This window comes from Arvicola amphibius, chromosome 8 (assembly GCF_903992535.2).
Source record: "Arvicola amphibius chromosome 8, mArvAmp1.2, whole genome shotgun sequence".
NCBI classification, from domain to species: domain Eukaryota; kingdom Metazoa; phylum Chordata; class Mammalia; order Rodentia; family Cricetidae; genus Arvicola; species Arvicola amphibius.
In genome coordinates, this window is record NC_052054.1 from 60,144,702 (window position 1) to 60,168,175 (window position 23,474).

Genomic DNA, 23,474 nt, shown 5'->3' on the forward strand with positions numbered 1-23,474 from the left:
TTAATTTCATGCTATGAGTCATATAGAAGAAATATTTATTTTTGAATTAAGACAATTAAGTAGTGAAAGAAATTTTAAAATCTCTTGGCTTGTTACTAAATAAATGATTTTTTTGAAGCCACTGGAATTTGAAATCATAAGAGACTCACCTATGTCTTGAACAGTTAAAAATGAATTTTCTGCAAATGAAATAAATCCTGGAGCCTCAAAGTTGAAATTATTTAATTCCTGCACCCATAAAGTAGAATCCTTAGTCTATTGGGAAATAATATGAACACAAACAAACATTATAGTTAAATTTGAATATGAAATCATATGTAAAGTATATAAATGAAGGAACATATTTGCAAGGTATCTAGAAAATTCAACTAATTCAAAAAAAGGAAACTAGATCATCTAAACTTTATTATAGGGTAGCAGAGTGTTTTGAAATTTACACTAAGGGTCCGAAGAAAAATATACCATTGATAATGACTATATAACTGAATGAGTAATGAGTATATTTTTACTAGTATGCATAAGCCAGCTGGGATTATTGGGAATGTTTGCTAGGTTTTATTTAGAGCATTAACAATTTAAGTGAACTGTTTTTACCTGGTTTAGTTCTCTTGAACAATATTATTGAAAAATTAACAAATAAATAATAAAACCATAATAAATCTTTGTACTTTCAACCTATAGTAACTACTCAAAGTGAAGTTTCAATTAAGGGTAATTGTTCATTGATAGCAGTCTATATCTGTACAGAACACTGAGGGAAATGACAGCAGATTATAGAGTGGAAGGGCAGGGATAATTTTGCAGAGAGGAACTTCCACACTTGTAGAATCATGAATAGTTGTGATCCTTCAACAAAGAATAGAAATAGAAACAGCATTGTGATAAGAACTCATGTCTAGGAAGCTGAGAACATCAGCTGGATTATAATATGTGGCCATACCTACTATTCATAAGACTGCTACTCACACTGGAAGAAACTACAACTGCAGACGTTGTCTTGCTTTTAATACTCATTTAGATAATTAACAGTTATCCTAGTGTGACAATTAAAATGCTAACTCATCCAGAAAAAAATGTATGAATCCAATTTGTTGTTTCCTTTTATAGTGCTGACATAAAGAATGTAGAACTCTAAACATTATGATCGTATGAGGTGGCAAATGACTATGATACTGGTAATGACAGGGCTTGCTCCAAGGACTAAGGACTTTGCTGATAATTCTATTTTCATGGGTTCATAAGGAAAAAGAACAAGAAACATACAAACACTAGTGTCTCTTGAAGGAGGGTTGCCAATGCTGTACTGTCAGACTATAATTCTTTTACTCTTCTGATTCATATCTTGATTTTGTCTCTGTTCATTCTGGAGGAAATTATCTACTGCTTTCATTTCCTCCATGCATAATGACTGACTACAAAGATGCTTTAGAGAAAAAGTATTTGCACAAGGCATTAATATACTGCTATTTTAATCCATATCTACTATATGGTATTTGTAAAAAGTCAAATGCATTTTATATTAATAATTACTAATGTATAATTAAAATATTTTGTACTGGTGATATAAGGGAAAACTTGCCTAGTAGTCTCAAGGTACATCACTTGATCCTCAGCATTCCCAAATTTTGTATATTCTTTATATTATTATAATTAAAAAGCATTTATCAATTTTTTCTTTATTATTTTTTTACTTATTCTAAATACTAACAACAGTTTTCCCTTTTTTCTCTCTTCCTGTGCCCTCTTCCCACTCCCATCTACCTTCCTCATCCACTCTTTCTCCATTCAGAAAGGAGCAGGCCTCTTATGAGAGTCAACATATCAAACTGAGGTAGGACTAAGCACCTCCACCTGCATCAAGGCTGCCTGAGGCATCCCAGAATGGAGAATAGGTTCCAAAATGTCAGCTCATGCAACACGATCAGTTCCTTATTCCACTGCTAGAGCCCCTACAAACAAGCTCCCGGAGTCCGGTTGAAGAGAGAAACTAGATTGTATGAGCAAGGGGGTTGGGGGGTCAAGATCATGACTGGAGAACCAACAGAGACCAATGACCTGAGCTAGTAAACTCATAGACTCTACACCAACAGCTTGAGAGCCTGAATCGGACCGACCTACGCCCTCTGTATGTGGGTTACAGTTATGTACCTTAATATTTATCCATTTTCAACAGGAAGATTGTGAAAATGTAACCAGGATTCATCTTGGTAAAAACCTCTTATCGTAAACTTCGTGTCTACCTCCAAAACATTCTATGATGATATATTGCTTACCATAAAAATACTACATGACAAGACTCATTAATCTTTACAGTTATCAGGAAATCCAATAAAACACATGGAAGAACTTTACCTGTTCTCTTAATATGACACTTGAGTCTCAGGACTCTACAAAATGAAAATTTTAAAATTTAAGCTGCACATATAAAGCATAGAATTTTTGTTAGCTGAGATATTTACTTAATAATTCATTTCACTTCTACCATTTCAATTCTGCTCGTTCTCACAAAATCACTTGCAAATTCAGAAGATCAGACAGAGGGAGGAAGGACTCAAATAAAGAGACAATGCAAGTGTATGTTCTTCCCCACATTCCTTTTCTACCTTCTGGAGGTTAAGTATCTCCAAGCAAATCTGCCTCTCTAATGAGAAATCAATACACTTTCCCTTGTATTTATATGTTTTGCAATCATTCATGTGTGTTGCTGCTAGTAATTAAACCTCTAGTGATCTTTCTCATGACTTTGGTCTTACATGGATGAGACTGTACATATGTCTCTTAGTTTTGGAATATAGTTTAGAGATGGAGTTGTATGGGGAGAATTCTGAGTGCTTTTGAGAACAGTTCATGAAAAGAAGAGTCTTGTGTTTTCGGGTTCTTCAAAACACAGAATTGTTCTTAGAATGTGTTTCTGTATCTCCCCTCCTGCACCACCAACCAGGTGTAAGAGATAGGAGTGAGTTTGCTTCAGATTATGTATGATTGCTTGCTGCTCTTATTCAATTCAATGTTCAAACTGTCTTTTATATGCCTCGATGGAATAGCATGGTTTTGCCACATGTGGCTTGTCCTTGTGACGGCATATAGATAGACTGAACTCATGAGATCTTTACTTATATGACCTCTTAACCATCAAAATAGAAATTATCTGAGGCAATAAATAAAGTTGGATATTGCATGAGTCCACCAATTTATAGGCTACATTATCCCAGGTCTCATCCCTTCTAGAGTGGTGACAAGTGGCACCCAAATTGGATCCTGAAGTCAATTATAAGATAAGAGAGTGGACATCCTCATCAAAGAAAGAGGATTAAAAATAACAGGGAAAAAACAGGCAGGAGTTTGCCTGAAGTGGAGCACATGTATCATTTTTTCCTGTTTTTTTGAGCTCTACATTTTTCTCTGCTCCATTCCCTACCTCTCCCCTCCCCAACAAACCTTTCCCAAGGTCCCCATGCTCCCAATTTACTCAGGAGATCTTGTCTTTTTCTACTTCCCATGTAGATTAGATCAATTTATTTCTCTCTTAGGGTCCTCATTGTTGTCTAAGTTCTCTGGGATTGTGATTTGTGGGCTGGTTTTCTTTGCTTTACGTTTAAAAACCTCTCATGAGCGAGTACATGAGATAATTGTCTTTCTGAATCTGGGTTACCTCACTCAAAATGATGTTTTCTAGCTCTATCCATTTTCCTGCAAAATTCAAGCTGTCATTATTTTTCTCTGCTGTGTAGTACTCCATTGTGTAAATGTACCACATTTTCTTATCCATTCTTTGGTCGAGGGCATTTAGGTTGTTTCCAGGTTCTGGCTATGAGAAACAATGCAGCTATGAACATAGTTGAGCACATATCTTTGTGTTATGATTGAGCATCGTGCTATTACTGGGTCTTGAGGAAGGTTGTTTTCTATCATTTTTTAAAGAAAGGAGGAAGACAAGTATTAAAATCACAACTGTTATTTTGTTTGCAAATTATTTATGATTATAATTCCTAACTTGCAAAAGAACAAATTTTAGATGAAAGACTGTGGGACAGGGTCTCAAAGAATAATGAAAAGGTATATAAGCAAGAGGAAGATCTTCATTCAATTTTGGGTCACTTGGGCATTAATTTGGAGTGTTATCAAGATACTTAAGGAACAGAAGAAGTATATCCATCATTAGGAAGAAAATACTAATCATTGAATGAATAAAAGCTGGATGATCAAATCTTAAAATTGGTAAAAATGGCAAAAAAGATTTTTCTCAGTCAGGCAAAATTTAAAGTAAAATTAGTGCCAGCAACAACTATGCCATGATGACTTCCTTAGCTCCCATACTGGCGCCACCCTTAGATACATATTTGACATTAACTGAAGATGATCCTGAAGAATGGGATGAAGGATATGATATTTAATCTAATCTTGAACTCTCTCCACTTCCCAATGAGTATTTATGAGGCCCTATGAAAATGTTAAGTTTACTACATAGAGAAGACAAGGCAGAGAAAAGGAATTTATTTACCAATTCCTCCCTGGCCTCATGAGCTGTACTTGATAATTCTTGTGCAACTTCAACAAAATCAAAGTTTCTATCAGGGATTAGACGTGTATATAATGAAAGATTTTTAAAAGGCTTCTTTCTGCTTTTTCTAGACCTATGGCTCCATGTTGTTATGAGCATCATTTGGATTGGAGCAATCATGCACAGTGGTTGCCACATTATTTTCATATCCTTGCTAAAGTGGTTCCTAGCCTTTTCTAATTTCTTTAATGCTAAATGTGGCTTTCAGATGAAGGCTATGGAAAAGTTCAACAACTAGACTTAAGGTGACACTGGATATGTCACATGTGAAGTGCTGACAGGCACTGGTAGATGGGCATCACTAGACTACCTAACATACCTTACATAGCATACCTCCTGCAGCTCTCCCACATTAGGGATGTAGCCACATTCACTTGGATGAAAACTGTTGTGGTATCTGACTTGTGGTATACTTATATTAATATTATACAAGGTCCCTCTGAGCTTTATGCTGATTTCATGGGGATACTTAAGTATGCCTTTGATAAAAAAGAAAAAAGGGAACAAACTCAAGAGTTATTGTTAAAACACCTGACTTTGATAACACAAATGAAGATTGTTAAGGAGTAGTAAGACATCAGAAAGAGAGATAGGAAATGTGAACTTCCTGAAGTTAGAAATATAGGGACATAAATACATAGAGTAAAATTAGCTGCTTTAGAATCCTATGCTGTTCAAAGACAGATGTCAGCAAAATCTTTCAATTGTGGCCCACCTGGCTACTTAATGAAACAATGTAAATTGTTCTTACAACAAATGAATATTCAGAATCAATGAGCTCCTGGCTTAAATCCTAAAGCAAAGAAAGGGAAGCAGTTGGCTAAGAAATGCCAATCTAAATATGCTAAGAAGGGGCAATGCATTGCCTAGCAACAATAACAATACAAATCAACAGCAAGACAATGGATTGAAGGCCCCACTCAGTTTCTGTAAAATTAGAGGGTTTAAACCCAAGAACAAAAACATTTGTGCCAGCTTCGGATTGTAAATCTATTCCCTTGTTGTAAGCTGCTACTCAAAGAAGTGCTGCTATTGATATTCCTTGCCCTAAAGATATTGCCACTTCAACTTCTCAATGTTACACACAGAGTATTGGGGACCTATACTTAATGGAACAGTTTGACTTTTATTGAATCCCAGAAAAGAAGCATAGTTAACACTGGAATCATTAATGAAGATAGTATAGGGAAAAAGATAGTCATGATCACAGTGCCCACTGACTGGTAATTTAAAGCAGGTGATAATATTGAACAATTATTATGAATATCTTTTTTAGTACCTTCATTAAAAAAAAGATATGCTTTGTGAGAGAGGAAGATATATTTGCAGCTTTAAGAACCTTACTGAAGAAAAGTGGTTAACCAGTATTGGATTTAAAAATAAAAGGAAAAACTTCTACAGGATTAATTTTTTCTGGAGCTAATATGTCTATTATAACCATAGAAGAATGGGCCTTGAAATGGCCCATTTTGAAGTTAAATTTGACCCTAACTTTGGTCCTATGAGCTAAAAGGAAACAAAGTGAAATATTCTCACTTCTAATGTTATTCTTCACAAGCACTTTGGCTAAGAAAAGAATGGGATATCAAAAAGAACAGGTGAGGAAGCATTGCAAGGAATTGTTGAACCTATATTCCCACAAAGACAAATCATAAACGTGGATTGACGTGGATTGGGTTTTTCATGCCACCTGTATAAATTACAAAGAAATCTAGTGAGCCTGTCTGGACACCTCAATGACCTCTTTCTAAAGAAAAGCTCCATGCACTTCAGTTAGCAGTTAGTCAGAGAATGATTGGAGAATGGGCACAAAACCCCCTCTTTTTCTCCCTAAAATTCTCCTGCCTTTGTAATTCAAAAGAAATCTGGTAAAAGGAGATTGTTGATTGACTTACAGAATGTTAATGCCACCATGTGGCCAATGGAAGCTTTACAGCCTGATTTACCTATGCCCAAAACTATTCCTAAAGATTAGCCTTTAATAATGTTGTATTTAATAAATTGCTTTTATACTATACACATTCATTCAGAAGATAAAGAGCATTTTGCCTCTTCTGTTCCCTTACTAAGTCATAAATAAACTCAGCTTTGATATCAAAGGACCATACCACCTCAAGGCAAAAAAAAAAAAAAAAAAAAAAAAAAAAAAAAAAAAAAAAAAAAAAAAAAAAAACTCCCCTATTATGTGTCAACACTATGTGGGAAAAATTTTAGAGCCTGTGAGGCAGGCCTTCCCTTGGGCTTATATTATTCATTATATGAACAATCTCACCTTCAAAGAAGAAGAGCAATATTCCATATATGGTAAGACTAAAGATATACTACATAAAATGGGCTTATTATTAAACCTGAAAGAGTACAAAGATCAGAAACTGTGAAATATTTGGGACAGCTACTTAGTAGGATGACAATGAACCCATACTCCCCAAATATGTAAATTAGATGAGGCAATTTTGAAACACTTAATGACATTTAGAAATTACTAGGGAACATTAACTGGCCATGTCCCATATTAGCAATACCTAGTTGTGTACTACAATCTACTTAAAAGTGAGGAAATTGAGATGGTGTTATATAGTCCGCACGTAGTTGAGAGTTAAAGGAAGAACTACCGCTATGTTAACCAGACTAAACAAGGCAGTTGTGGATCCAGTGTATACTTCACTTCCTTTACAATTACATATTTTCCCCACTAAATTTTCTCCTACGGGTGTTATATCCAAAGGAGATAAGCCTTTGGCATGAATTTATTTATATCTCAAGGACAATAAAACACTAACTTCTTTGCTTACTTTTCTTGCTTAATTAGTAAATCAGGGGAAGACCAGATTTCATCAATTAAATAAATTTGATCCATGCTGTATTATGTTTTTTTGAACTAACAATAGTTTTAAAAGCATTACAGGACTATGAATTAAAATTTCATTTTCAGTTTACCATGGAAAGATAGGAAATTATTTTCCAGCTGTAAGCTATGGTATTTTCTCATAAGAACAAATTTGTGATTACAAAATTTATCCAACCTTCTCCCATTACACAGACAGATACATATTTTATTGGTAGCTTTTCTAAGAGTATAAGAAAAATTAATGGTTCCGATATTTATCAATTTATTAATACTTCTTTTATTCAGTCCAATGGGTGGAACTGGCTATTTTGATTCATTTATTACTGTTAGTTCATAACTGCTTAAATGGTGTTTCAGATTCTGGTTATGTTGTAAGATTATTTTCAGCCATAGAAATTGCTTTAATTTCATCTTTCCATTCTATTATGCTCCCATTATTACAGAAAGTATAATATTTGGTTAAAACCCACACACACCCTTTGTTCATTCTCCATACACATTCACACACTAACGTTCCTTATTTTATAATTCATATAGACTGTTAGGATTATCTTATGACAATTCTTAACCCTCAGAGTACAAATTGTCTGAAGAGCTGAATAAAATTGGCTATTGCATGGAACTTTAAGACGCCATATTTATGACCTCCATTGTCCTATGTCACACCACCTTTAGAGCAGAAATAATGTAGAGCTAAAGGCAATCAAAACTCTGATATTATTTTTATGTCAAAACATCAAACTACTCTTTGCACTCAGGGGATTTAATTATTTATGCAATACTACTTAAAAACACAGAAGCTGATATTTAAATAGGTATTCATACCGTCATAAATCCATCCAGCAAACCCGAGTCAGGTTTTGGGGGTGCCTGCAACCGTTCCATAGACCACTTTTCAATGATGGAGGAGACTTGTGTATTCTCTGTATTTAGTATTCTGAATCCTGTCATATTTACGCCACTGTATCTGTAGGGCTCCACATCAAGAGCAAAGAGGTCCTGAAACAGAAATTTCCTGTGTTACAAATAGTAGATTTAATTCACAAACTTACAGTACTGAAGATATTTTCCTTAGAAACTTACAGCAGTGTATCTCAAGTGATGTCAAGCATACTTTGCACATGAACACAAATCTATTGATTACAATATTATTTAAACAACAGAATAACATACATGTATCATTTCTATAATCTTTTTGTTAAAGGATAACTTGATCTCATAATTTATGCAATGGTACTTTTCTTTAAACTAACAAGGGTATTTTTTCTTTGTCCTACTTCTTAAACAACTAGTCACCTTTTAGTTTTGTTTTGCCTGCATTTCTGTGTTTCTTTTACTTTACTTTATTGTTTGTTTGTTTTGTTTCCTTTTTGGGTTTTTTTTTTTTTTGTTTTTTTTTTTTTTTTTTTTTTTTTTTTTGGAGAAGCCAATTCTGAAATAATGCTCTAATAAATAATACCTCCATAAAAGATGAGGAAAAATGTTAACATTACGAATATTGTTAGTTATAGGAAATTTGCACCTCCTTTGTTACATGACCCATCTTAACATTGTTTCTGTTGACCTCTAAAATCTGTATACCATGAAAATCCTTGTTCTGCCTTTTAGTTTTCCTGGGAAATATGAGACCCAAGCTATCAACGAAGTTGGATGTCATCATATCTGAGACTTTCATCCACTTTCTAACTACCACGAGGAAAGTTTTAGCTCTTTCTAGATAAACTGAAATCCCAAGGCACATGTATTTCACTGATCCTGTGTGCATCTTGTTTCTTGTTCACACTGCCATACCTTCTAGGGGACAGGCATAAAATCCAGAAGAAAGCAACTGGCATTGTACACTTTGCTGCAGAGGAATCTTTACAATTTTAGTATTCAATTTATATGATCTATCCAAAGAGATAAGATATCCTTTACTCAAGATGGAAGTAATTAATGTATGGCGATATATGCCAAGAAGGAAAAATACTTAAAATGATAAGCAAATTTGAAGTTAAAAACAAACAAGCCCGTTGGTGATTTTTATCATGAGTGACATTTCAAATAGCAAACAGAATCTGAGTTGTAATGTGGTTCAAACCACTTTACACAAAATATGAGGCTTAGCGTCCTGAGTATTTTAAGATGAACGAAAAAGAAATGTATAGAAGCAAAAAGGTTACTCACTGACCTTCTCTCAACTTTCTCTCCCAGAGTAGGGCCATAAAAGGATTCTTTTAGTCTACATCCTTTTAAAATAGGTTATGAGAGCCTCTTTCGTCTCTAACACACTTTCTCACTGTTGGAGTAGTGAGACAGTGAACAGTGCAGAATGCAGAAACTCAAGGCTGCTAAGGCACTTAGATTAAGTGATTGCTGAGTGGTTAGTGCTAAACAGGACATTTATACCACCTTCTCTAAGTCTCATGGAACATGAAAGAAGCAAAAGCAGAACAAATAGAATGTGAAGGTAGAGTGAAGGGTTGTGAAAAGGTTAGCTTCAAGGCATGCACAGTCATTGCAAACATGATCTAAGCAACTCTAGTTGTCTAAACTGGGGCAACATAAGATTCAAGGATCTGCATAAGATTCAAGTTGTCAACAGTCAATCATAAACATAGAATAGTAGGTCTTACCCTTCATGTTGATCCATTGGCTATGATGGTTTTTAAGGGAGTGGTATTATTGTTTTTAATTGGGTACCAAACACCCAGGCCCCACCAGGGAGTTCCCCTCACTGACACTCAAATGGTCCTAATTAAAATCTATGGTCCATGAAACAAAACAAAAAGACACAAACATGGAATAATGACCTGCGCAGAAGAGGACAGGGCACTACAGAGGTAGGAAGGAAATAAGAGGAGGTGTTTTTGAAAATAAACAGAATGTACTGTAAACACTTGTTAATTTTTCAAAGAACAAATTTAATCATAACAAAAAAATGTAGAGGGAAGTCTTTTATTCTAGAGGACTGCTGTACAATATTTGAAAGTTCCTCAGTTCTAGGAGACGCTGAATAAACAGATTTTGCTTATTTCACCTAATTTACTATTGCTAGATGATGCTGCACTTTCATCCAATCATATTTGCAAACAGCTATTGACTGAGCTCACTCCATGCCAGCGGCAACAGACACACACACACACACACACACACACACAATATATATATATATATATATATATATATATAGATAGATAGATAGATAGATAGATAGATAGATAGAGCTGTGCAATAAATCCTCCTGGAGGAATCATTATCTCTCAGAAAGCTATTGAGAACAACAGGATTTTACTAATTGCCAAATCAAGGAAAGTAATTTCAATATTTAAAAATAAATAGCAAGAACACTTACTGGACTGTTCCTAAATGGAATAGAAAAACAAACTGTTATAGAAGCTATAGGGAAAAGAACAAACGAGTAGAATTTTATGGATGATATAAGAATCAATGATACTTGAAATTTTGAATAAAATCAAAGAAGAATTGATTTGGGAAATAATGAATTGATATTTAGATGTTTTCCATTTATATCAATACCACAATATTTAGAATTAAACTATAATGACCATGAAAACTGTAGAGATGCGTTTACTCATTCTTTAAGCAAATGTGGTAATTGATCATTCAAGATATGACAATCTACAGGTAAAGGATAATAGGATACAGGCTGGAAATGGGAAAGAAAGGTCTAGTGAAAGAGATGGAAAGCTATTTCTCAGGAGAAATCAAAACTGTAAGCTATATAGAGAAAGAAATAAGCGAAACATGGCCTTGGTATGTACACATATAATCCTAACATCATAAGAAACAGGCAGGATTGAAAGAACCATTTAAAAAATAGTAAACAATTTTTCCTGCATAAAAAAGAAAATGTCATGGGTATTTAGGAAAAATGTAAAAGTAATATGCAATTTGTTTATTGCAAATTTAATCATATTGACCTAAAATGTTACTAAATATGGACAATTTAGTCAACTGAGAGGGTAATTTAAAAGGCTTGATTTCAAAAACACACCCAAATCCATCCATCAAACAAACAATAAATAGCAAAGATAATAGCATAAGACATTGTGGTTGCCTAATACATTGGGGTTTTTGTGGGTAAGCTAATTTTAAAACTTACTATGCCCTTAAAGGCTCTGGAGCCACATAATTAGACACACAACACTTTCAATTGATAACTGAAATGATATTATTCAAAGCCATCAGTTTCCCCCAAGAGCTATTAGTTCTGTCTCATGATTCCTTCCAAGTTGTATTAAAATGAAATAAAGTATAAAGTAGAAATGTGGTGTTCATTACATTATTTCTCACTCAAAAATGACATTTTCCACCCTCTTAATAGTCATAATAAAATATTCAGCATTATTTTTATGTTTTAATAAATTACTTACCAGAGTGGTAAATATATAATGATAGTATTCTGTCATCATTCCCATAGCTAATGCCTAAGAGGTAAAAAATTAAAAGAAACAAAAAGATTAGCATTGAGGGTACATATAATGTGAAATATATTATTTCAGTATGGCAGGTAATGACAAAATATACAACTGATATATAGTTAACTTCCATCACTCATGGTATATAAAATTGGATTATACTTAATTTTTCCAGTAGTAAGAAAACAATTATTTTTAAAAGTAATTTTTGAACCTATTTTTCTGACAGTAAAGCTATTCCTTGAATGTTTGCAGTGGTAAAATTGATAGCATTATAGTTTAACAGCATTAAAGTTTATGTAAAACTTGATATGTAGTTTAACAACATTAAAATTGATATAAAACTTGATATCAGCACATTTTTTCCTTGGGTTTACATATAGTACACACACTAGAAATATCCTAGTGAGGGACATCCTTTTATTTGATTAGTTTTTTTATGTTGTTGTTGTTGTTGAGAAATTAGCAGGAAGAGCTACAAAGAACAAGGTAAAGTAGTACCCTTTCTCTGCACCTTAGGAATAATTGTAACATTAAGAAAGGCAATGTAAATCAGAACTTGTTAAAAATATGGATAATTAATAGAATATTTTGACTTTATTCAAAGATCAGATAAGATTATTTGTTTTTGTTTCTCTTTCCTACAGCTCTTAACAGTTTCTGACTGACAATGGTTTTAGGTCAAGTTCCTTTTATATTGAAATTTGCACGGATGAGAAATACGCCTGTCTTTTTCACTTCTAAAAAAGTAAGGGAAATGAATAGCTGACAGTGAAACTGAAAACACACACATTTTTTTTTGTTGTTGTTGTTGAAGGAAGAACTCCTAGTTGGAAGAAAGTATTCTTATCTGATAGTCTCCTACACACTTCTTACTATTCAAAAATCATTTGCGAAGTAGCCTTCTTAGCTACTACCTGTGTGCAATGAATAGGAAAGCTTCATAGGTTGGCATTCACAATTATGTAGACTAAATTTTGTAAATTTTAACAAAAGTCATTCAGTAAAAAGGGAATAACCACTTTCTAAAATAGAACACATAACAATTACTGCTTGGCAAATTAAAGATTTAAACACAGAAAAATAAACAGGAAAAAATCACTGATTTCTATTTCTCTTGAATTAGTAACATTTCCATATCCCTGTAACTTCTGGTCAAGTTACCCTAAGCAAAGTAAAGGGGTAATTTCCGCATTAAACATTTATATTATCTGTTACAGTAGAGAATGTCTGTTGCCAACAAAATGGACAGAAGCCTTCTTATCTACAATCAATCAATGGCAGCTTAATATTACCATTGTTTCTAAAAACATTAGTTTAAAATTGGTGGAGGACTCTCATTGGTTAATAAAGACACTGCCTTGGCATTTTGATAGGGTAAGATTTAGATAGGTGGAGTAGACAGAACAGAATGCTGGGAAGAAAGGAAGTTAGTCTGACGCCATGCCTCTCCTCTCTGAGACAGTTACCATGAAGCCAGCCACCAGGTCAGACATGCTGAATCTTTCCCGGTAAGCCACCGCCTCGTGGTGCTACACACATTAATAGAAATGGGTTAATCAAGATGTAAGAATTAGCCAAATAGAAGCTGAAACTAATGGGCCAGGCAGTATTTAAATGAATACAATTTGTGTGCTGTTATTTTGGGAAAAGCTAGCCAGTGGCTGGGAGCCGGGTGGCGACAAGTGGCCCACAGCTCCTTCACTACACAAAATGTGCAGAGACAGATAAGGAATAAGTTGTACAAATAAAATATCATTGATATTACTAAGGTATATAAAAGTTAAATTAAATATATTGAATATTTAAACTATCAAAACTTCATAATGTAGGTTCAACTAATATATGTACTGGCAGGAAACTAGCACATAACAAAGTTAAAAATATGCCCAACAGAGTAAAGATGGCTCCATCTCTAGTATTTGGAGTCTAGACCTGACTAAAAGACAGTTTCAGACACTAAATGTGAAAACAAAGTTACTCGAGTCAACAAAAACCAGGTGAATGTGTGAGAACAGTCTCTGCTAAATTCACAGAGCTTTTCATACTTCAATAGGTATATTTATAGGTTAAACCTGTAAGGGGAATGACTATCACATCTCTGGTCTGAAAATTGTGACCTTTGCTGTCAGAAGGGAATGTGTCTTTACAAGACAAAGTCGGTTGTAGTCTCTGTGAGTTCAAGGCCAGACTGGAGTACAAGAGCTAGTTCCAGGACCAGCTACAAAACTATAGAGAAACCCTGTCTCAAAAAAAGGAAAAAACAAAAACAAAACAAAACAAAAAAAGAGTTTGCAAAACAGCATCTTGGCTTGGTCTAAATTCAGCTTAAACCCAAAGCACACTAATGTTTCAGGAGACATGTCCTGGAATCATGGGTTCTCCATTAACTATGCCTCCCAACTCCATTTTAACCACCACAAACTAATGGCATTCAATTTGCATTTTTCCTACATATTCACCCATAACATTTTATAAAAGTGTATGTTATATATTCTCAAAGATGTTGACTCCTTTCTAAAAATATGTGAATTCTAAAAAATATTCATTGATAATTTGTAACTTCTATCCATTCAGGCCAGCTTGTGAAACAGGGGATAGGAGCTGATCCATGGTAAGGGGGTGGGGTAAACTGCCATACGTTTTTTTCTTTATTACCTTGAAGAATGGTCTATAATAAAAAGCAGGTTGGTTTATAGATTTATTTAACATTTTTTTAAAACTTTGATTTTGAAACTAAGAATAAATTATATACTATATTTGATCTAAAGATGTTAGTACTCATTTGATAACCTCAGAAAAAAGAGGGTTATTAACCAGCAAGATTAGCTTCATAGCTGCTTGCTCTGTATCTCCCCTTAACTACACACCAAGGTGTCTTTCCAAACCTCAAACCACACAAAGGAAAAATATTTGCACCTTCTTGAGTATGATATTGCTGGGAAAACCTCAAAGGAAGTACACTGTGGTACACATCATATTTTCATGAAGACCACAAACGAACTTGTTTGAGATAAACTCTTAGGAAGCTGCAGCATGCAGCTAGCAGTTTCGTCATTCAGGCACGTAGTGTGTAAGCTTTCTATTCTGCCTGCTAGATTCAGCAATAGTATTGTTCCCACTAAACAAAACTGAAGGACAGAGGGAAAATACAAATATCAAATATTACGTTTACTTTATAACTTCTTGCTGTGGGTATATTTGCATTAGCTTTTACATTTAGTCCAAGATGAAGGTTTTTTTTTAATCTTACATTATCTGATCTCAACTTTGAAGTCCTTGGTTATGATTGCCCTGTGTGATAGAATGTCCTCCTGAGGCTTTTCTTCTGAGCATCTTGGCTTTGCTCTAGAGAATTTTCTGTCAGAAATCTGAATAGAGGTTTAATTATCTGCTGCTTAAGCGTTTCTGCTGATTAGTGCAAGAAACTTGCCTCTAAGGATACCTAGTCTGTCCTGGGCTTCACACTCTTTCAGGGATTTGAGGCAAAAAATGCAGTTAGTTTGAAGAACTGTTTAATTTATGTTTTTTTTTTATTAGAAAACAACAAGGTTAAGATGACTAAGGCCATTATTTTCTGGTTTTTCTAAGATCTCTTGGATGGAGCACTTCTGAAAACTCACCTACTTGTGCTATTCAGCTCTAAACAGATATCTCTGGTAGTCCTCCACCAGCCAATGGTGCGTAATCTCAGAAACACACATATATCACATCACACTTCAGCCTCGTCTTAGTTTGATTTCCATTATTGTGATAAGCACCATGACTGAACAGAATGTGGGGGAAGAAAGAGTCTATTTGGCTTTTGGATTTGGAGCAGTGGATTGTGACTCCAAGGGATTGAATGATCCTTTCACAGGGGTCACCAAAGACCCCTGGAAAACACAGATATTTACATTATGATTCATAACAGTAACAAAATTACAATTCTGAAATAGCAACAAAACTAATTGCATTATTGTGGGTCAGCACAACATGAGGAAATGTATTGAAGTGTTTTTGCATTAGGAAGGTTGAGAGTAACTGTTCCAAATACACATTCCATCACTGAGGGCAGGAACTAGAGGCAGGAATTGAAGCAGAGAACACAGAGAAACAGTCCTTACTGTAATCCTTGGCTTACACCCAGCAAGTTCCTTATACAATCCAGGACCACCTGCCTAGGAATAACACCATCCACAATTGGCTGGGCCCTGCTCCCATCAATCAGAAATCAAGAAAATGTCACACAGGCCAATCTAATGTTAACAATTTCTCTACTGAGTATATTTAAATATTAAATATTATTTGGAATTTGTCTTCATATTCAAGCAGAGCAGGGTTTATCTAAGGAACATTATAATATAATGGATACATCTAATAGAAGGAAGAATACTCTCTGTTATTGGAGGTTTTCTCATCTTCCAGACATAAGCACAAATAAGTTAGATCTTAAAAGAAAAATCTGATCTATTGCTTGCTAGAAGCCCAGAGAATAGGTATAAGCTAGTTGTCTGTCAGAGTAAAGAGAAGACCACTTCTCTAAATCAAGTGTTGTTCAGGAAATATGAAAAACTTCACTTCTGCTTTAGTGTTTATTCCATCATTACATTCATACTGAAACAAAACAAAAACCAAAGCCAAGCATAATCCCTCACATACTTTATCACCTGCACAGAAAGCTAGAAAAATATCCAATGAAATATTCAAATCTTCACAATGCTCTACAAGTATTTTATCCTACACTTAAAGGCTTAAAGCGCAGATTCAGCCTGTGTCTAGTATCTCATGCTTTACGTATGTGTTCTTTTTCATCATCCTCACAACCAAAGGAAGCTGAGCTATCCCAGTCTAATCTTGGAGAGACTGGGTGACTTGAACAGCACATACTACTAGCAAGGAAAGTGCAGAGAAATTAGCACCTAACCAAATGATGTTCTCAGTATTCGTTCCACAATAAAGCCTTGCCTTACTAAAAGAAAATTTCAATTTTTTTTGGTTTTTCAGTAAGTTACCATTATGTGAACATTATATAATTGTATCTGCAATCTAGAGTAGTCTCTCTTTAAATAGGGGGCGGGCTGCTGCTGGAGACTAAATGCAAAACTTTGTGCACTTTTTGAACCATATAGGCGGTGGTGGCACACACCTTTAATCCCAGCACTCGGGAGGCAGAGGCAGGCGGATCTCTGTGAGTTCGAGACCAGCCTGGTCTACAAGAGCTAGCCCAAGGACAGGATCTAAAGCTGCAGAGAAACCCTGTCTCAAAAAACCAATATATATATATATATATATATATATATATATATATATATATATATGGTTTGGATCTCAAATCTTTGCTTTTGTCTATTAATGTTATAAAATATTGTGCAATATGGTGGTTTGAGTAAATTAGTAAACTGTCACAATAATCAACAGACAATTGAAATTCATCTCAAAATTGCAGTGTTTCAAAGATTTTCAATATTGATTTTACATTTTTCCTAAAATAAATTAACTAAAAGTAATATCAGATTTTCTGTAATAAAATCATGCTCAGATTCATTCTCTGACTTTTTAATGATGTAACACTAAGTCATTACATTTAGAACATAGCATAAAGAAAATTTTATAATGAAACTAAGAATTTAAGTAACTTGAAATTTACCTGCTTTAAAATGCCCGCTGCCATTTCATGACTGCAGTCGAAGATTACGTGGAACTCTTTGCCTCTTTTCATTTCTTTCAGCAAAGGCTTTGCATCCCTTGTATCAGCTGGCAGCTGACGGATTTTAAGTCTTAGATTGTACCTTGATGGAGCTTTGATGAGCTCTTGCAAGCGAATGAGACCTTTAATAAAAAAGGGGGAAAAAAGCTGTAGCAAATCAAGAACAGGTCATAGAATAATGAAATGTAAATTTGACATATAATTATCTTGGTCACATGTAGGTGCTTTGGTGCAGGTCATGACACTAGCATTGGAATTTCTTTCTTCTTGTCTATTTTTTCTTTTAAGCAGTGATTTATTATTTCATCTAATAGGGCCTGAAACTTACTCTGTAGTATAAGGTGGCCATGAATTCCCAGAGATCTTCCTGCCTCAGTCTCCTGAATTTTGTACAGCTTTGTCAAGTCAATATACTAGTATATACAGAAATTCAGATATTAAGAAATGTGCAATCTCTAGAAAAACATCTTTCAATTATGGCTCAAAATATATCAAATCACTATCTTAGTAGATCATAAATTATTTTAAATACTATTGTAATTTATTGATATAAATAATTTTCAAGTGCTGAAACTCGGTTAACATTTGATACACAGAACCCTGGCACTCAAAAAAGAGCCCTTAGTTAAAACATGTCACTGAATTCTTTGTGATTTAGATCAAGTCAAAAAATGTCCTGTGTCCTCCCACTCTTCATTCTTACATCTGTAGAAACACCTGTATGTTTCTTTCACTGTCTTTCTCCTTTCTATAAACAACTGCTTTGATGAAAATTATTATTATTATAGTAAAGAGATTTTAAAACAACTAACCCACCCCTTTTTCTCTCTTTTCTCTATGTACATTTGCATGTTGCCTAATTATGTTTGGTAACAGAAATGGAGACAAATTTCTCAACTAAAAATCCACCGTGTATTCAAAGTGCCTGTCAGATCATGAGAACAAAACCACAACTGCTATTTTAACTAACTGTAAATATTATAAAATATTTTTATTTTCATTATCAATGTAGTATAATAATATAGCAATATTATAAATGCTGTTGGAGACACAACTACTAAAATAGTAAAGGGATAAAAAAGCAAAATTTTCTAAGAATCACTCATTTAAATTGAGACTAGATTTTTAAAAACTAAATGTCTACTCAGCATGTAGTATATAAATGCAAACAAATCCTATACTAACCTTGACTGCGTAAAAATAAGATAGTTATTTATCCCATTTATTTTAAAAGATTATATTACAATTAAATTCAAAGTCTACTCTAGCTTGGGAGATGCGTTTGGTTCTGAGTTCAGCAGACAATGATCTGTGTGCTTTGTGCAAGCCTCTCAGTGCTAATAAGATAACACTGGCTATGGATTAACATATAAAACGCAAAAAGGAACTTGTTGAAGTTGGCCTTCAATAAATGACAATTTTCCATTTTTGGCATATTGGTTGATGTGGAAAAATAGAGGGGTTCCCAGGTGTCCAGGAAGATGCCCCCAGCTAGTTCCTTGGGCAGCTGAGGAGAGGGTGCCAGAAATGTCCAGATCCTATTGCCATACTCATGAGTATCTTGCATATCACCATAGAACCTTCACCTGGCATTGGATGGAGAAAATGACAGAGCCCCACATAGGAGCACCGGACTGAGCTCCCAAGGTTCTGATGAGGAGCAAAAGGAGGGAGATCATGAGCAAGGAAGCCAGGACCGTGAGGAAAAATAAATATTTTTAAATCCATTCCTGGAATACATTTGTCACTGATTTAGAGAGGAAAAAAAACCTAATCTCAAAACTTTAAAGACGATTTTGGGAGATTCACATGTTAACAAAGGAAAAATGGAGCTATCAAGTTACTGATTAACTTAACAGTTTGGATTGAAAAAGTTCAACTGACTTAAAAATAGACATTTTCAGAAGAGTGGTTTTTGCAGAGTTCCTCCAAATATAATGTCTGCCAAGTATTTTCAAGTCTTTTAAAAGCTCATGTGGATAGTTCATTGAGCCATCAGGTACAATAAATGTTTGCTTATTCTCTTCACACATATATATCCCCGCTGGTATTAATGGAACAGACTTCAGTTTGCCAGCTTCCCTGGGGGATGATATTGAAGAGTGAAAAAAATAAATCACTGTTGCTAGTAGGAGCTGCCCTCTCTTACATGAGAATTTGAGTGAAATGTTGTCTTCAATTATTTTTTGACATGTGTTTTGTGCAAGACTTCTTTATGGAAGATGCAGTTTTGTACATAAATATAATCAGTGCAATAATCATTTTTATCTAGTCTTTAACTGTAATTAACAGAGGTGAAGGAAGCATTTCTATACAAATGTAATTTCCATTAGCTGTTCACCCTTAAATATTTGAACAAAATCTCCCAGTATTTTGATAAGAAAGATAGAGTCTGAAGAGCAGTTTGAAAGTCAAGTGGAATCATGGTTTTATATTCTTGTTTTCTGTCACCTTCTCTAACAGGTGGCTGGAGTCTGCTTGTGGATTCTCAGTCTTCCATTGCTCTATCACATGATATAATTTCTATCTTTCCATATCTACTCTCTTCCCTTGCCTTCTCCTTTCCCTAATATTTTAACAGAAATCCCTCTCTAAATTCTAGTATCTTGAATATCTTGGATAAAAAAGAGAGGACTAACAAAGTAGTTTTTAATGCATTTAAGACATCAAGAGTATTAATATTTTCCTACTTATTGTATACGAAATATTTGATAGCACTCCACTAATATATTTGATGGGATAAATTTTTATTTTAGCTTATCTTTTTATTTTTAGGTATTTTTTGAGATGATAATAAAATTATATAATTTCCCCCTTTCTTTTCCTCCCTCCAAATCCTCCCTTTAACCCCTTTTCGGTCTTTCAAATTCATATACTCTTTTTTGTTAATTGATGTTGCATACATATATGCATATATATATATATTCCTAAATACATAATTATAGCCTAAACACAAGCTGAACAAGGACACCAAATGTAGGCATGCTTCTTGTAGCCAACTAATGAATATTAGGAGTCGAAAAGTGTTCCCCAGGGAAAACCACATCAGTTAGATTATTTCATTTTTTATAAGTCCAATGTTCATGTTACCAAGGTCAATTCACACAAACATATATTGTGCAGCAATTATCCCACTAACAATCTTGTTACTCTACTCTCCAGGTAGGATGGAGATTTCCTCCAAAGGAAAATCAGCATAAAACTTAAAAATCTATTGCAAAATTAGCTATGTGTTTCTTCTGTGCATCATTATATATTACTCCACCTAACTCAAATATCTTTTTCTTTGCAACTTATGACTAAGTAACATGGTATTTTTTTCTGACAAGATAGTCTTACACAAATTTACCATATGCAAACAAATATACCTTCTTATATATACCCTATAAGATTTATAAGGTCATCTTTTTCTTTGTTTAAGAGAAAAATCTTTCAAAGCAGTTGACAAGTCTTATATATAGTCCTGTTTCATATTAACTTGGTGTTTATGGAGAAATACAATAACACATCTATTCGATTTAATAAGAGCACAGACATTTTCCTGAAAATATGCTCCATACAAATACTTTCCCAGCAACATTTCAGAAGTTTTGTTTACTTAACAAATTTGGCAACCAATTATTTAATGGCAGAACAGAATTACAACTCTGCAAAAAAGACCTTTAATTAAATATCCCTTTCCCCTAATGTAATTAGTTTATACAATAATAATAAAAAGGAACACCACACAGCTGGGTTTCTAGAATGTAACAAAAAGTTCTCCCTGCAATTACCTCCTTATTTGGTAGATGGGGAACATCCTGTTACCTCTGAATCCATCACTACATGTGTGCTATTGTTGGTTTTTAACCTTTTTTATACTCTTCTTTATTCCAGTAGTGACTGACATCAAGGTTTTCTTTACCATTTGGGGACAAAGGTCTGAACTGCTCTTTTCAGACACTGCCATCAATTTAGCTTTTAAGGAGACTCCAGAAGGAACCATTTATACACACTCCAGTTGGCACCCTCCTCTACAGAGATCAATCACACTACATCTCATGTAGCCTTATGCTTCCCTAGCCCCAGGAAGGGAGTCCCCAGCTTCCTCCTACACCCAGGTATCAATTTCAGCAGCCAAATGCGCTAGAGTTTTGCCACCTGGCAGACTGTCCAGGCCCATTTATCAGGTTGGTTAATATGATTTTTAAGCAAGCTAAGATAGACTCACAAAAAATGCATTTTAAAATTAACAATGTGAAATACGACTACTCTGGATTCTGTGTTTCATCATCTCTTCTTTGTTCAATCTAAGAAAAGAAAATACATGAGAACACAAAGCAAATAGTTTTGATGAGTTATTTTTATTAGAAAAATTTAGACTACATTGGTGTTTCAAAATGAACTGAATAAGGTATGTACACTCATAAAATATATTTTAACGTATCTTAATGCTATAAAAATAAGCAAATAAGCAAGGTATCCAATTACAAAAAATAAAAATACACACACACACACACACATCACTGTTTCCTTGGAGTGAATTATTTATGTTCAATGCAGACAACATAGAAAATAACTAACCAATACACTTTCTATGGATTTCAAACTTCCATATAGAGGTCTTACCAGACTGTTTCCCCAAACCCACAGACCTCTAATTTCACTTTTATTGTTGGAATCTGTGGCTTTTGCTACTGGCTTCTGTGAGGTACTATCTAAGACTCCAGAATATCCTTTCTTGAAAGAGCATTTTACTTAAGCAAATGCTTCAGACCAACTAGAAAAGATATAATGATATATTGGGGGTGGGGTGCTTTGTGTCATTTTATATTTATTAGCTTGGACCCTACAGTTGTTGAAGACCATGAGAAGAGGGCTATCATTCATGTCTACAAAGTTCATGCCCAATAGAAACTATTTGGTGTTTATGTAAAAGCACACGTTAGTTTTCATGGTTGGCAATATTCCATGAATGCTTTTACATGAAACATGAGCATTATTCATAAACACTGTTGGAATGGAAACTGGGAGCTTGGAGTTTGATCTTTTTAGGTTTGGCCATAAGTGCCTCTGCTCTAGGCTAATTTTAGACTGAATGTTTTAGCTGTCATGAATTGTAACAGTGAAACAGTCAGTTTAACAACTTCCAATGAATTCTGTAAGTCATACCAAACTTGAGGATGATCTTCACCACAGTTGAAATTACAATTTGTGATAGAAATTAGGGTCACTGCAGAGGCACTGAACTTTTTATCTGTTATAAATGAGAGGGTTAGGTAAGAGGATTTTGAACTTCAGAACAATGTAATAGCTCACTCTGATGTCTTGTCGATACTCTAAATAAAAACTAACCTGGCACTTCCACTGTCTGTTCCCTAAAGCTGTTTTTTTTTTTGCCTCTTATGCTTCTATCTAGGAAGTATAACCTTTATATATAAAGTAAAAGACAAGGTCTCTTCTCCGATTGCTCTATTTCTGACACAGACCATATCTAGCTTTTTAGCAAATCCGGTCAGAGTTATTGAAAATATTAACAGAAAATGATTGGTACTATCATTCTTGAGACACATATTATGTCTCACATGGGTATTTATTATAAAGCTCTTTGAAATAACTATATATATGCTGTAGGAATTCCTACTGCCAGTAGTTTTTAAGTTACCCGCCCACTTGGGCGTGGCCTTTTATAGTATATATGCTGATGTAAAGCTCTTATCCGGCCTCTCTTCTGGCTGCAGGATTCAGTTGCTGTTTCCAGTTCCAGCAGAGGATTGTAATCTGTGAGTCTACCCCTAAATAAAAAAGCTTTTATTATACTCAATTCTGAGTTAGTGTGGGATTTCTTTTTAGTGTCCTTCTTCATACATATATGCCCATAAAGCAAGAATCTAAAAGAATCAGAGATATTTTTTTGGAACAAGAAGTTGGAAATGGGTGGTGAACCAAAGCAAAGATAACCACCCAAAAAACATA

The 23,474-nt window shown here is 34.3% G+C and overlaps 1 protein-coding gene across 7 annotated transcripts in view; it reads right to left on the minus strand.

The window, feature by feature from the left end:
• Grik2 (glutamate ionotropic receptor kainate type subunit 2) overlaps positions 1-23,474 on the minus strand; it is a 618,878-nt gene that overhangs the window by 346,143 nt on the left and 249,261 nt on the right. For all 7 annotated transcript variants that reach the window (XM_038339004.1, XM_038338998.1, XM_038338997.1 and 4 more), the window contains 3 exons: positions 17,460-17,641; positions 11,786-11,839; positions 8,235-8,408 (listed from right to left, as the gene is read on the minus strand). In XM_038339004.1, coding sequence (XP_038194932.1) covers positions 8,235-8,408; positions 11,786-11,839; positions 17,460-17,641 — 410 coding nt within the window. The remainder of the gene's footprint in view (positions 1-8,234; positions 8,409-11,785; positions 11,840-17,459; positions 17,642-23,474) is intronic.